Here is a 15,307-nt window from a genome sequence, read left to right as displayed (position 1 = left end):
TTGCCTTTCGGGCTGAGACCCTTCCTCAGGACTGGAAAGGAAGGGGGAAGATGCCAGGATAAAATTGTGGGGGAGGGGTCATCAGGAGGTTCTGCCTTTAGCAGAGGTACTTGACAAAGCATTCCCCCAATTTACAACGTGTCTCACTCATGTAGAGGAGGCCGAATGGGGAGCACGAGATGCAAAAGATGACCCCAGCAGATTCGCAGGGTAAGTGTTGCTTCACTTGGAAGGGCCCTGACTGGAAGTGAGGGAGGAGGCGAAAGGGCAGGGATAAGTGCCGGGAGGGAGATGAGTGGGGAGGGACGAATGGACAAGGGATTATGGAGGGAGTGATCCCTGTGGAAAGCAGGTAGGGCTGTGGGGGGGGGGGGGGGTGACGTGTTTAAAGATGCATTAAGCTTGCTTAGATGACTTTCTGATGAAATATGCAGCTGCTTCTTCCTGAAATCAGCTGAAATAGGTTGTGTGGTTTTCACCAGGCTCATTCCAGCCTTCTGATCAGTGACTTGTGCTTACCTAAGTGGCTTGTTAAACCTGTTGCATTTTATGTTGATTCGATAGAAGAGTTATAGCCGTACTGGAAGGACAGCTCCCATACATTTGCTTCTGTTCTCGTTACTCCAGAGCCCGAGACATTAGCCAGCAGGGGAATACCCTGTGCTTCTGTCAAACACTCCTCATCCGCTATAAATACCTAATGACCACTACTGCCACATTCAGTGACAGAACCACTCACTTCTGTTGTAATACCCAGCCTTTCCTGTCATCTTGGAGAATATAGAGGGGAAGGTTTGGAGGATTATGGGCCAAATGCAGGCAGTTTAGACCAGTAGGGAGGATGTAGTGGTATACCATGAACCGGTTGTATCAAAGAGCCTGTTTCTGTGTGTACTATTCTATGACTCAAGCCATGCTACTTGGAACATGGCTGGATAGCAGCACAAAATGTTAGATTCAAAGTTCAAAGTAAATTTATTTTCAAAGTATCTTTATGTCACCATATAAAACCCTGAGATTCATTTTCTTTTGGGCATACTCAATAAATTTATAGAATTATAGCCAGAACAGAATCAATAAAAGTCCACCCAACTCGGGCGTTCAACCAGAGTGCAGAAGACAACAAACTGTCCAAATACAAAAGAAGAAATAATAATAATAAGCAATAAATATTGTTACGTTCCCAGTAACCGGGTGACTTACCAGCAAAGATAGAGAGGTCCGCTGGAGTCTGATGGTACTATTTTCAAACGTTTTATTTATAAAGGGGCACAAACGTATGGTTAATACAAAACATTCAGATCATATACATCGTCAAAACTCAATCTAAAGCACAGGTATAGTAATAATCAATCAGAAATAAGCTCTATCGTTGTCTAGGGGAATACTGAGTCCAATGGAATATAAAAGTCACTCATAAATTTTCTGGCTTTTCCGTTTGGGAACCGCTGGCATTTCACGTGTTGGTGAGAGAGAGTGGTGAGAAAGAAGGAACACTTGCCCGTCGTCTTTGCGAAGCAAATCCCTGTTGCTAGTTAAAACGTTTTTTCTTTGGTTTCAGCCACAGACTCCCGATCCGGAATCTAACGCACGTGGCTTCCTTCAAAATGGCTTCCCGCTCCGACGGGAAGCGCTATCGTGTCTTCTTCGTGTGTCTCCTTGGTGCGTCTGAGGCCCCGCCTCGGCAGCCCACCTTTTATCTGGACTGGCAGGGTTGTAGATGTCAATCAGGGTGGGGGGGAGGCAATCTTTCCCCCATTACCCAGCCCACGTTGCCCTGAGGGTTTGCACGTAGTCCAGTCCCTTATTCCACAAAGGTGTCTCCCAAGACAATGGCTATGTCCATGGCTTTTGTCTGGCTGAGAGGCCAGCCCACATTCCAAACTGTAAGGCTGCTCTCTCTCTCTCGCGATTCTCACAAAGGAGGGGGCTGGAGTCATAACAATATCAAGAACATGTAGAGTCCTTGAAAGTGAATCCATTGATTGTGAGAACTTTTCAATGATGGGGCAAGTGAAGTTGAGTGTAGTTATCCCCTTTGGTTCAAGACCCTGATGGTTGAGGGGTCATAACAGTTCATGAACCTGGTGTTGTGAGTCTTGAGGCTCCTGCTCCTTCTTCCTGATGGCAGCAGTGAGAAGACAGCGTGTCCTGGGTGGTGGAGGTCCCTGATAATTGATGATGTTTTCCTGCGACAGCATTTCATGCTCAGTAATGGGGAGGGCTTTACCCATGATAGACTGGGCTGTATCCATTACTTTCTGTTGGATTTTCCATTCAAGGGCATTAGTGTTTCCATAAAAGGCTGTGATGCAGCCAGTCAGTATACTCTCCACTACGCATCTATGTTGCCCAAAGAAAGGAACTGGGATTCTGAAGACAATCACCTTGGGCAGGATGTAAGTACTTTGTAAAATATGTCTGTTTGAAATATTTGTTGAAGATTCCAAGTGTTGGTAGGTAGGTATACCACTAAGTTTTAAAAATGTATTAGTATATCCATGAATGAGGAGCATTAATTATAAGTAGTTCCACAGACATGGAGTAAGCTGTACTGAATCCATTATTGATATCTGGAGCCAATTTTTCACTTTGGGTCTGAAGGAGTTCCCTTTCACAAAGTTACCATAATTATAAACACAAGAAAGTGTGCAGATGGTGGAAATCCAGAGCAACACACACACACAATGCTGGAGGAACTCAGCAGGTTAGGCAGCATCTATGGAAATGAATGAACAGTCGACGTTTCCTGCTGAGATCCTTCTTCAGGACTGGAAAGTAAGGGGGAAGATATCAGAATAAAAAGATTGGGGGAGGGGAAGGAAGATAGCTAGAAGGTGATATCTGAAGTCAGGTGGGTAGGAAAGGTAACGGGCTGGAGAGAAAGGAATCTGATAGGAGAGGAGAGTAGACTATAGGAGAGAAGGAACGAGGAGGGGACCCAGGGAGAGGTGATAGGCAGGTGAGAAGAGGTAAGAGGCCAGAATGGGGAATAGAAGAAGAAGGGAGAGGGAGGGAAAATATTAATTTTACTAGAAGGGAAGATTGATATTTGTGCCATCAACTTGGAGTCTCCCCGGTAATTCTTTGAATGGTTCTGTGGTATTTGTTTCATCTGCAACACAAGAGTCCTGATGAAGGGTCATGGCCCGAAACATCAACTGTTTATGCCCATCCATAGAAGCTGACTGATCTGCTGAGCTCCTCCAGCACATTGTGCGTATCGCTCTTCATTTCTTGTCCTCAATATTTATTACTATTGTTATTAATTTTCTCTTTTGTATTTGCACAGTTTGTTGTCTTTTGCACATTGTTTTTTTTTTTGTCCAGCCTGTCGGGTGCAGTCTCTCATTGATTATATTATGGTTCTTAGATTTACTGAGTATACCTGCAAGAAAATGTATCTCTGGGTTGTCTATGGTGACATATATCTGCTTTGATATTACATTTACTTTGGCCTTTGGACTAGCTTCAAAGACCAAGCTTGGATCAGAGCACCAATAGAAACTCAAGTGCTTTTCTTAGTGTCTCTGATATTCACCTTACAGCAACATAGAACCTCATGCTTTTATTCCATCTAAAACGTAGCCCTCCTCCAGTTCAGGGCTACCTCTGTTTGGATTATGCCTGACCTTTTGGAGCGAAGCCCACCAGCAGTCCTGAATTGTGATTTCATTAGGGAAACCAATATTTTCCTGGGGCAAAGCTGCAATCTCCGGGTCAGCTCAAGCATTAAAAAGGAGTGCCTGGTAACATTGCCATGCATTTGGTAGCATGATCAGAATACAGCGCAGAAACAGGCCATTCGGCCCAGACGATCCATGCCAACCAGAGCATCCTCCCCGCTGGTTTTTGTTGTCCGTGTTTGGCCTATAACTCTCCTAGCCCTTCCCCTCCATGTACCTACCTAAATGCTTCTTAAATGTTGCATTTGTAATCATCTTGATCACATTCTCTGGCAGGTCATTCCAGGTTCTCACTACCCTCTCTGTAAAGAAGTTACTTCTTTTAAATTCCTCTCCTCTTGTATCTGTGCCCTCTAGTTTTGGATTCCCTGACCCTAATGAAAATACTACGTCTGTCCACCTTATCTATACTCTCCATGATTTTATATACTTCCTTGAAGTCACCCCTCATTCTCATGCACTCCAGGGAATAAAGATCCAGCGTGGCCAATCTCTCCCATTAACCCAGACCCTCCAACGCAGGAAACATCTCTTCTAAAAGCAGAAGTCCTTCTGTAGAAGGAGGCTGTGAATGCAGACCAGGAGTAAGGGGGCTTCTTAATTATTATAGAATCATAGACGGATTGTGGTAGGACACCTTCTGCACCAACGTATCTATACTGGCTCCCTATCAGAGTAACTTGCTGTGCCCTTCAGCAGAACTGGATCTGGAGACTGATAATCAACTTGCAGCTCCTCGGTGACCAGTAAGAAGCTTCCGAGGCATGGTAATCAGACCATGTGTTTAAACTTTTATGTTGTATGTCATTTTTAAAATTGTGGCCTGGGAACAATTCCCTCCGCTGCCTATAAGGAGTTCGTACGTCCTCCCTGTGACCACCTGGGCTTCCTCCCGATGCTCTGGTTTCCTCCCACAGTCCAAAGTTGTACCAGTTGAAAGGTTAATTGGTCATTGCAAATTGTCCCGTGATTAAATCAGGAGATTTCTGCATGCCATGGCTCGAAGGACCAGGAGGTTCAATTCTGCGCTGTATCTCAAATAAAATAAACTTCTAGTGGGACCAGAGAAAATCACATGGAAGGCATTCAAGGATGTTGTTGAAAATTTTCTTGGCACTTACAGAGCACCAAACTGGTGAACAACATGATTCAAGCATGCAAAACCATGAAGAGCGGCATGTCACTCAAGTTCATTTTCTGCATTCCCTGCTAATTTTGGTGCTGTCAGTGACCAGCGTGGTGAAAAGATTCACCATGGAGAAACGGCATCAGGGCAAATAGGATGCATCAATGCTGCCTGTTCATTTTTGGACACTTAAGTGAGAAGCCTCAGACACTGAATACCAATGAAAATCATTAACAAAACATTTTTAGCTCAGTTGAACTATTGCAAAGCGTCAGTACTGTTTTGCAATCAAACACAATATATTAAATGAAAGTTAATTTCTTGTTTTGTTCAATTCCTAAGTGATACAAGTAGTCTGAAATTGTATTTGTGTTCAGCTTCAAGCGGTCTATCTTAAACAAAAAAAGATTTCCGAGGAAGCAACACTTTTGTTGTCCAGCGTAGGGAGCAGCATTATCATTCCCTCACCCTGTGGTTTCCAGTCAACATCGTTTTTACCTGCACAGGTACATCTTTGCAAATGTTTGCGAGTCCAGCAATTATATGGCGAACAGTTTTAAAAAGAAGTACAACAGAAAAGATAACCACGTGGTCTGATTACCATGCTTAGAAGCCTCTTACTGGTCACGGAGGAGCTGCAGGTTGATATCAGCCTGCAAACCAAATCGGAGCTCTGTGTACCTATGCCATCAATCTAATGTCCATTTTCAGCTATTACTTGTCAAAAAAAGAAAAAAGTTTGAGGTCCTAAACCAGCTGCTGTGCCCTCAATATCTCTGGATAGTTAAGTGCATAATAGCTGTGGGAAAGATGATAATGTTGTTTATTTAAGTCTGTAATGGTTATTGAGGGCATCAGAGTGTTTCTCAGTGTGATGAAGTCACGTGTCGTGAAGCAGCATATAAATAGAAATTGCCTGTATCATTTTATTTATGGGTTATAAGCATTAAAGTATCACTGAAAATGTGGAACTCTGGGGACATCTAAAGCACATGGAAATCTACCAGGCACATGTCAGTGTGTTTTAGGGATTAAACACTGTTATGTTGTTGATGACTCTTGATGCTGGCAGGGAGAGTAGGCTGAAATTATGCTCGCTGCTTTCTGGGAGACGGTATGCCCTGCAGTAAGGTGCTGCTTCTTGTCACCTCCACGCCTGCAAACGGACTGGAGACTGCCCACAATGGTTTATTCAGCAGCGCAGCGCACGGGTCTGGCATCTGTGGGCAGTTTGCAAGGAGATGCCCTCCAGAATAATTGCTGGTACTTGTAAACAATATGTCAAAACGGAGAAGAGTCGTACAAGGAGCTGGGCTCCCAGGGCACGTATTTGTCAAGGCTGTGGACCCTGTGTCACAGCCTGTAATGAGCACACCAGTGTGATGTGTGGGGGTATTCAAAATCCTCCTTGGTGGTAGGGTGGGGGGTGGTGATTACTGGAGAAAACAAAACAACTATTTACGGTTTTATTATGGTTATAATGTCGTCCCTGTATCATCGAAATTATTATGATAAATTAACAACAGAAAATAAATGCAAGGTTATTGCACGCCGTAAAAAATATTATAAGCAAAAACAAATCTGCCACGCTTTTTTAAATGTTCTAGTATTCTCTCAAGGTGTTGATACACTATAATGGCTTCACGTAATAACTGTGGCTGTAAATATGTCAAACTGTTACAATTAGCTTAAATTTATAGTTGTAGAATGACCGGCTAACCAGACAAATGAAGCTTAGAAAAATTCAGAACCTTCTGTTGTGGATTGTGTTCGGAATTGTTGAAGTACTCATCATTCCTGTTATCCTTTAATTATTTGAGTGCCTTGGCATCAAGACAGTGAGGAGGATAATTTGATGTGTAGAGCTGAAACAAAAAGCTACAGATGCTGCGAATCTCTGCACACTGAGAACTAACTGTGAAACTCTTCAACCCGGTGTTAGTGAAGGCATACCTGGATTCTGGGCTTTAGACTTCACCATTCTTCTTTGTCAGAATCAGAATCAGGTTTAATATCACTGGCAAATGTAAAATTTCCAAACTTAGCAGCAGTACAATGCAATACATAATAATAGAGAAAAAATGTGAATTATGGTATGTGTATTGAATAATTAAATTAAATAAATAGTACAAAAATAAAAATAAAATAAAGTAGTGAGGTAGTGTTCATGGGCTCAGTGTCTATTCAGAAATCAGATGGTACAGGGGAAGAAGCTGTTCCTTAATCATTGAGTGTGTGCCTTCAGGCTCCTGTATCTCTTTCTTGATGGTAGCAAGGAGAACAAAGCATGTTCAGGGTGATAGGGGTCCTTAATGATGGACACCACCTTTTTGAGGCATCATTCCTTGAAGATGTCCTGGATATTACGAAGGCTAGTGTCTACGATGGAGCTGACTGCAGTTTACATCTCTCTGCAGTTAATTTCGATCCTGTGCAGTAGAGCCCCCCCCCCCCCGCCCCCATACCAGACAGCAATACGGCCAGTTAGGCTGCTCTCTATGGTACGTCTGTAGAAATTTGCAAGTGCCATTGGTGACATACCAAATCACCTCAAACTCCTATTGAAATATAGCTTCTGTTATGCCTTCTTTGTAGCTGCCCAGGATAGATCTTCACACCCAGAAACTTGAAATTGCTCATTCTCTTTACTTCTGCACATGATTGTATTGTGGTACATGCTGCTCCATAACAAAAGGGTTTGAGTTTTATATTATTACTTGAAATCCAGTGAGTAACACAGTAACTATAAAAATTCTATGGCACTGAGCCTAAGCAACTCATTCATAATGGTGATTTTGGATTTTAATTGTTCATTTGAGCAAGGGATGGCAGTGATGCAGTGAGTTTTCCCAGTTCATTGTTCTTCTACTCATAAGGAGCCGCAGGTATAGTAGATAGGAAGAAAAAGTGTCTGCCCACTTTGATTAATACAACTGGGAGATATTGTGAATGTTTAATTTCACCACTGGTGCTGGGGTGAAAAATAAGGATGATTGTTATTTTATATAAATAACAATATTTCTAAATTGATTCTTTAGGGATTAATGCACTCCAATGGACCTGTTGGCCGACACCGTCAGCTTGTGTTAGTCCTGGAAGGGGAGCTGTACCTCATTCCCTTCGCTCTGCTGAAAGGAAGCTCCTCTAATGAGTACCTCTATGAACGCTTCAGTATCATCGCCGTTCCCTCAATCCGGGCCCTTCAAGCAAGCCCCAGGGTAGGAATTCATCAAAACTTTCTCCTTCATTTGATAAAACACATTGTGTAAGCATTGGGTAATGAGATGTGCTCCAAACCAGCTACTTACATACAGGCTTCATGCCATAGGATTCTTGTCTATCGCCTTATCTAAAAGTTTCTGTTTTCATGCAATTCTTTCAGGCTAGTATTTATCTTCAGCTTAAAGAGAGCACGGGACTTTGTTACTGTGAAAGATATTCTCTTTTGCACCACATCCTTGAATCCTCATACTGACCCTAAATAGTTTCCTTTATCTCTTCCCATCTTCATGCCAAGTTATCTACTTGCCCACATCCCTGTCAATAGGATCCAGTTTGTATTGCTACATCATGTCCGTAATGACACTGCTTGCACTTCTCTTCCCCGGCACTGAGTTTGATCGTAGATTTGTATTCCCACTAAGACAAGAGTTCCCCTTCAACCTGGCCAGATTCATCATCCTCAGATATCTACATCAATCCTCGGCCCAGCCATCTGGATTTTATTCTCTCAGGAATATCTATTTCTTATCTTCCAGATCTGCCTCGAGTTTGGATCCAATAGGATTGGCCATTGACTCTTATTTCTGCCTCTTATTAACTTGACCCTATCTCTTCTTTGCCTGTCAGTATGACTTTTACCACTTCCTTTTGTTTTGCTTCATTAACATTGCCAAAGCTTCATAGCTCATTAGTAACATGATCAGGTTTACAACATGTTTTCATGTGGAAAATCATGTTGTGATGTTTACTTTCAATTTCTGTTGCACAGTTTATAATGCCTGCACTAATGTGTTGGTTCAGCCCTTCTTGACTACAGAAAATGCCCAAAAAGATGTGAATTGGAGAGAAGTTTGACTGAAAAAAGGTCATACCCAAGGAAGGAAAAGTAAATGAGGCAAAAACATCGGGTTGTTTTCTCTAGAGTGGCAGAGATCTGACAGAGAGGTTATGAGATAAAATAAGATTATGAGAGGCATAGGCAGAGTAGACAGGGAGTATCATTTTCCCAAGGTAGTAATATCTAATACCAGAGGGCATGCATTGAAGGAGAGAGGGGGTAGGTTCAAGGGGGATATGAGGGGTAAGTTTTTTCTCATAGAGAGTGGTGGATGCCTGGAATGCACTGACTGGAACGGTGGTAGAGGCAAATACGTTAGAGGCTTTTAAGAGACGTTTGGATAGGCGCATGGATGTAAGGAGGATGGAGTGATATGGACATGGTGTAGGTAGGAGGGATTAGTTTTTGGCGTTTTTTAAAATTTCCTTTTAAGCTGGTTTGGGACAGCATTGTGGGCTGAAGGCCTTTTTCCTGTACTGTACTGTTCTATGTTCCAGCTGACCATTGCTTAGATGTTCCAGCCCATCTTAAACTGCATGCTAGATTGGCACTAGCTAACTTTTTTGAAAGTGGAAAAAGTACACCCTGCAGCTCCTTTTGGAGCCAGGTTTCAGGTGGGCTGCGGCTACAGGCCCGATCGGCAGGGTGGGAGATGTCAAAAGCTGATGGTGGGGCAGCGAGGCAGAGAGGGCATTGGAACTCTGCCGTTGGAAAGATGGCGGGAGGAGAATGGATCAGGAGCCAGCAGTTTGGAAGGTCGGAGACAGAACTGTAGAATGGATCAGAAAGAGGGAGGATGAGGAAATCTGAATGGAAATTTCAGAAGAAAGAGGGGGTGTCGTGAAGGTAACATCAGCGGGTTGGAGTCTGGGTTCTTGAGGATCTGTTGGGGAGGATGCCAGAGTGCCTGATATAGAAGGGAGGGTAAATCATTTGCCTCCATTGAGAGAATCACACTGTGCTGGAACGTGTCATGATGATTCAGCTCAAGCTCTCCTACTCTGCTCCCAAAGGAGGCCCAATGTAGAATGGCATCTAACCAGGGCTGCTAATGATTATGTGACATTGGGGGAGCAAGGAGAACATGCACCTGCTAGTGATTTCCAGAGTAATGGTAAACGGAGGTTGTTCTTTATAATTTTTCACAATGGAAGAAGCACCGTTGCCACATCTTTGAGTATTGCTGTTCTTCTCCGCCTTCTTCAAGAAATGTTTACACTAACCACTCGTGTTTGTGTTTTGTGTTGTACAGTCCCACCTTCGGAAGAGCACCTCTCTCTGCAGCTCTTCCACCTCAATGGCAGCGGTGATAGGTAATCCCAAACTCCCATCAGCCGTTATGGACCGCTGGCTCTGGGGACCAATGCCCTCGGCTGAGGAGGAGGCCTACATGGTTTCTGAGCTGCTTGGCTGCCAGCCCCTGGTTAACAGTGCCGCTACCAAGGAGAGAGTGATGAGCGTGCTCAGTCAGGCCGAGTGCATCCATTTCGCCACCCACATCTCCTGGAAACTGGCGGCCCTGGTCCTGACACCGAACAATGAGGGAAGCACCATCAGTGGGAAGAGTTCCTTGGGAAACAGTTACACCATTCCGGAATCGCTGAGGGTGCCAGATGATGCGAGTGATGTGGAGAGCATAACTGACAGTCCCCCCCTGCAAGAGTTTTTATTGACAGCTGCTGATATATTGGACTTGCACCTCCCAGTTAAGCTCGTCGTTCTTGGCTCCTACCAGGAGTCTAACAATAAAGTTACAGCAGACGGCATCATTGGTCTGACACGAGCTTTTCTAGCCGCCGGGGCGCAGTGTGTCTTGGTTTCGCTTTGGCCCGTGCCCGTGGCTGCATCCAAGATGTTTGTGCACACCTTCTACTCCTCTCTGCTCAACGGAATGAAATCCAGCGCAGCTCTTGGAGAAGCCATGAAGATTGTCCAGAGCAGCAAGCAATTTGCGCATCCTTCAAACTGGGCAGGTTTGTTCAGATCTACCAAGCCTCAAAGCATGAAAGATTGAAAGGGTCTGGGAGTAGGGGGAGTCTTAAAAGACAGGGCTTAGAGTGTGGTCCCTGCCTTGGTGTGAGTCACCTGGTGGTCATTGGAAAAACGACAGTGAACTTCACTTGTGAAATAGAGACAAAATGCTGGAAATGCTCGGCAACTTGGGCAGTATCTGTGAAAAGAGCAACAAACAGAATCTGTGAAACAGGCCATATCTGAGACAGTCAGTATCTATTAAACAGGCAGTGTCTGTGAAGCAGGCAGTATCTGTGAAAAGAGAAACAAACAGTATCTATGAAACATTATCCGTGAAACAGGCCATATCTGTGAAAAGAGAAACGGTCGTAATCTATTAAACAGGCAGTATTTTTGAAAAGATAAATCGAGTTAACATTTCAGGTTGAGGACTGTTCAGAACTGATGGTGGACCATTGACCTAAAATGTTGACTTTGTGTTTCTCTTTCCACAGATGCTGCATAACTTTCTGATTGTTTGCAGCAAATTTTGTTTTTCTTTCATATTTCCAGCATGTTTGATAGACAACATCAGTTGTGAGGCTGACAGAATGGTGTTGTTGTTGAGATTACTTGTGGAGTGCTGCACCGATAATGTTGGTTTCTTTGTGGCAATCCCTGTTGGCACGCTGCAGGTTCTTCCCGTTTAAGCTCGTGGCCCAATACTTATATCCTTTGCAGCAGAGGTTCCGCAACCTTTTTTATGCCATGGAGCAACGCCATTAAGCAAGGGGTCTGTGGACCCCAGATTGAGATCCCCTGCCTTAAGCCATCGACCATACAATGAGTTGCCAATGAAGAAATGAGGACTAGAATGAGTGACAGGAGAACTTAGACAGAGTGGTTCTTTGTATGGAGTGTGGGACGAGCATACAGTGTATAGTGAGCAGTTATTATTGGTATTGGTGTATTATTGTCACACGTACCAAGATACGGTGAAAAGCTTGTCTTGCATACTGTTCATACAGATCAAATCATCACACAGTTCTTTGAGTTAGACAAGGTAAAACAATAATAATGAAGAATAAAGTGCAAAAGCTACTGAAAAACAAGTGTGGGTAAACTATAAAGTGCACGATCATGATGAGGTAGACTGTGAGCCCAGGAGTCTATCTTATCATACAAGAGATCTGTTTGAGAGTCTGATAACAGTGATGTAGAAGCTGACCTTGATCCTGGTGAGGGTTTTCAGGCTTTTGTGTCTTATGCCTGATAGAAGAGGGAAGAAGAGAGAATGTCCAGGGTGGGTGGGGACATTAATTATTCTGGCTACTCTACTGAGGCAGGTGGACAGAGTCCATAAAGGGGAGATTGTTCCCTGTGATGTGCTGAGCTGTGCCCACAACTCTCCACAATTTCTTACAGTCACATGCAGAGCAGTTGTTATACCAAGCCATACTAGGAAGGTTCCTAAGGATCTGAGCATTGTCAAAGATTGACATTTGGGGAAGCTTGGAATGTATGTGAGTACCTGTCCTTCGAGATTAGCAGAGAAATAGATGAGCTTTCTTCTTCCTGAGTGTGGAGTTTTACTGATCTTGCTCATGTAACAGTGAGTGGCAAACCCTGCGGTATGTCAAAAATCAGTGGCAGCAGCCTCCAGTGATTCTGGGGCATGGAAGTGAGTCTGACTGTGATCCTGTCCTCCATGAACTAAGCAAGTAAGGAGAATGATCCTTTGTTAGAGGCGTAGACCATCTCAGGACTCAGTGAAGACAAAGAATGCTGTTTGAGTGTTGGCCCTTTAAAGCTCAGGAGAGGAAACTGTAAAATTGGGTTGTTTTGTGAATAAATAAGAACTGTAATTTTTCAGACGTAAGGTTAACAATCTAATTTCATTTGGGAGAGTTTTATGCTCAAAGGTAGTGTGGCTTGAGAGGTTGAAAACCTCCAGCAGAATTTTCAGATGGGCACTAAAACTGCCAAAAATTGGCATAATATTGTTCAAGAGTCATAGTGTCTTAGAAAAGTGCAGCACAGAAACAGCCCTGTTGGCCCATTTAGTCCCTGCAGAAACCATTTAAACTGCTCTGTCCCATCGACCTGCACTGGGACCACAGCCCTCCATACCCCTTCTGTATATGGTACTTATGCAAACTTCTCTTAAACATTGAAATCAAGCTCGCATGCACCACTTGCGTTGACAGCTTGTTCCACACTCTCACCACCCTCTGAGTAAAGAAGGTTCCCCTCATGCTCCCATTAAACATGTCACCTTTCACCCTTAACCCATGACCTCTAGTTGAGGTCCCCACCTAACCTCAGTGGAAACAGCAGGTTAAACTGATTTCCTACAGAGCGTTGGTAGGTTTTGTTGAAGCCCCAGATCTACAATTAAATTTCAGGTGATTGTATTAAATTCAGAATTTGTTGAGATCACCTAATGGACACCAAGTGGACAGTAAAAATAAATTCCCAATCCCATTGTCCAAATTCTAGTATTTTTTTATAACCAGTTAGGGATCTCCTATGACTTTACAGCAGGGAGCAACTGAAGAGAGGAATTGAATAGAGTTCCAGTGTTCAGGCGGAAATTGGTCTCCTTATGAACTATTTCCTTTTCAAGTCCTTTAATGGCTGATAGAAAAGATTTCGCCAGTAGGGGGGAATGATGGAAGCGAGGTCCCATTGCTCCTCCTAAGCAAATTAGTGTGTTCCTTGTCCTAGTGGAGCCTTGGTTATCCATCACTTTCCATTAGCAGCTGAGCAGTGGAGGTGGGGTGGGTGGGGGGAAGTGGGGAGAAATATGCTCACCACTATGAAAAGACTTGAGATTCCACTGATCAAGGCAAAAGGAGATATCCATCTGTTTATTTTTGTTGCTGGTAGATCAAGTTTATTAACAGTGGGGGGGAAAAAGAATGAAGCCAACAATCTGGATCTTCATCAAAAGTGATGGATATTGGATTCAGTAGTCACTTTGTTACTACACCTGCTTGGTGATGCAAATATCTAATCAGCCAATCACATGGCAGCAGCTCAATGCATCAAAGCATGAAGACATTGTCAAGGCAGACGTGACCTCAAGATGCACGGGAGTAGGTTTAGGAAGGAGATGAGGAGGAACTGCTTTTCCCAAAGAGCAGTGGATGTGTGGAATTCTCTGCCCAATGAAGCAGTGGAGGCGACCTCAGTAAATATATTTAAGACAAGGTTGGATAGAATTTTACATAGCAGGGGAGATAAGGGTTATGGGGAAAAGGCAGGTAGGTGGAGATGAGTCCATGGCCAGATCTGCCATGATCTTATTGAATGGCGGAGCAGGCTTGACGGGCCAGATGGCCGACTCCTGCTCCTATTTCTTATGTTCTTATGTTCTAAGGGGTTCAGTTGTTCAGACCAAACATCAGAAAGAGGAAGAAATGTAATTTAAGTGACTTTGACCTTAGAATGATTGTTGGTGACAGACAGAGTGGTGTAGTATCTCAGAAACTGCTGATTGCCTGGGATTTTTACACGTAACAGTCTCTAGAGTTTACAGAAAATCGTGTGAAAAACAAAAAAAATCCAGTGAGTGGAAATTCTGTGGGCAAAAATGCCTTGTTAATGAGAAAGAACAGAGGAGAATGGCAAGACTGGTTCACGCTGACGGGAAGGTCACATTAACTCAGATAACCTCACATTACAAAAGTGGTGTTCAGAAGCACATCTCTGAACACACAACACGTTAAACATTGAAGTGGATAGACCATAGTAGCAGAAGACCATGAGCATACCCTCAGTGGCCACCTTATTAGATCCAGGATGCATGGATGTTGCATTGTAGCTGTCTGCATGATACGCAAGCCAGTACACAAGTCATGGCACTATGGTGTGGACAGCAAGCTGTTGGTCATGTGGCAGGCTGCCCCCTTTCCACACAGCTGATAAAACCAAAGGAACGGCACAGACCGATACAGCTTGGCACCAGCGGCATTGCAGGGGTTGCCGATCAGCGTTGAACTCCAGCTCTGGATTTTTTCCTCGGGGTTTACTCCTGAAACCTTCCCCATGAGTGGGTGTAGCCACAAGGCAGCAGGGGTTTGAGATCAGAGCTTTCCTTCTCCTAGACGAGCTGCCAACCACAACTAATGAGCCCCATCTGCCCGAAACAACTGGCACCAGTAACTTGCCTTTGCCCCTTCTCCTGTCCGTAGAAACGGTTCTGTCGAGCTTAGTGACTAAGGTACACATGAAGGCCAGGAGCTGGACTTGGTTGTCAGAGGCCATTCGAGACATATGCCATTGGGAGCATTTAATAGATAGTGGGAGCTCATCCTCATAACCACCCCTCCACCCCTGGCTAAGACAACCTTAAGGAACTGACTACTGGGTGTATATTGTAGGTAATGGGCAGGCAGGAATTGCCTCAGAAGAGAATAGTTCTGAAATATATTAATAACAATAACATGAATTGGAAGTCAGTTGTTGGATATTTCTGCT

The 15,307-nt window shown here is 43.9% G+C and overlaps 1 protein-coding gene across 5 annotated transcripts in view; it reads left to right on the top strand.

Moving 5' to 3' along the window:
• Positions 1 to 15,307, top strand: part of ttc28 (tetratricopeptide repeat domain 28) — an 891,459-nt gene that overhangs the window by 816,439 nt on the left and 59,713 nt on the right. For all 5 annotated transcript variants that reach the window (XM_073065729.1, XM_073065727.1, XM_073065728.1 and 2 more), the window contains 2 exons: positions 7,851 to 8,030; positions 10,125 to 10,845. In XM_073065729.1, the coding sequence (XP_072921830.1) occupies positions 7,851 to 8,030; positions 10,125 to 10,845 (901 nt within the window). The remainder of the gene's footprint in view (positions 1 to 7,850; positions 8,031 to 10,124; positions 10,846 to 15,307) is intronic.

Source organism: Hemitrygon akajei, chromosome 14, assembly GCF_048418815.1.
Source record: "Hemitrygon akajei chromosome 14, sHemAka1.3, whole genome shotgun sequence".
Classification (NCBI taxonomy): Eukaryota; Metazoa; Chordata; class Chondrichthyes; order Myliobatiformes; family Dasyatidae; genus Hemitrygon; species Hemitrygon akajei.
This window is presented reverse-complemented; position numbering and strand designations above follow the sequence as displayed.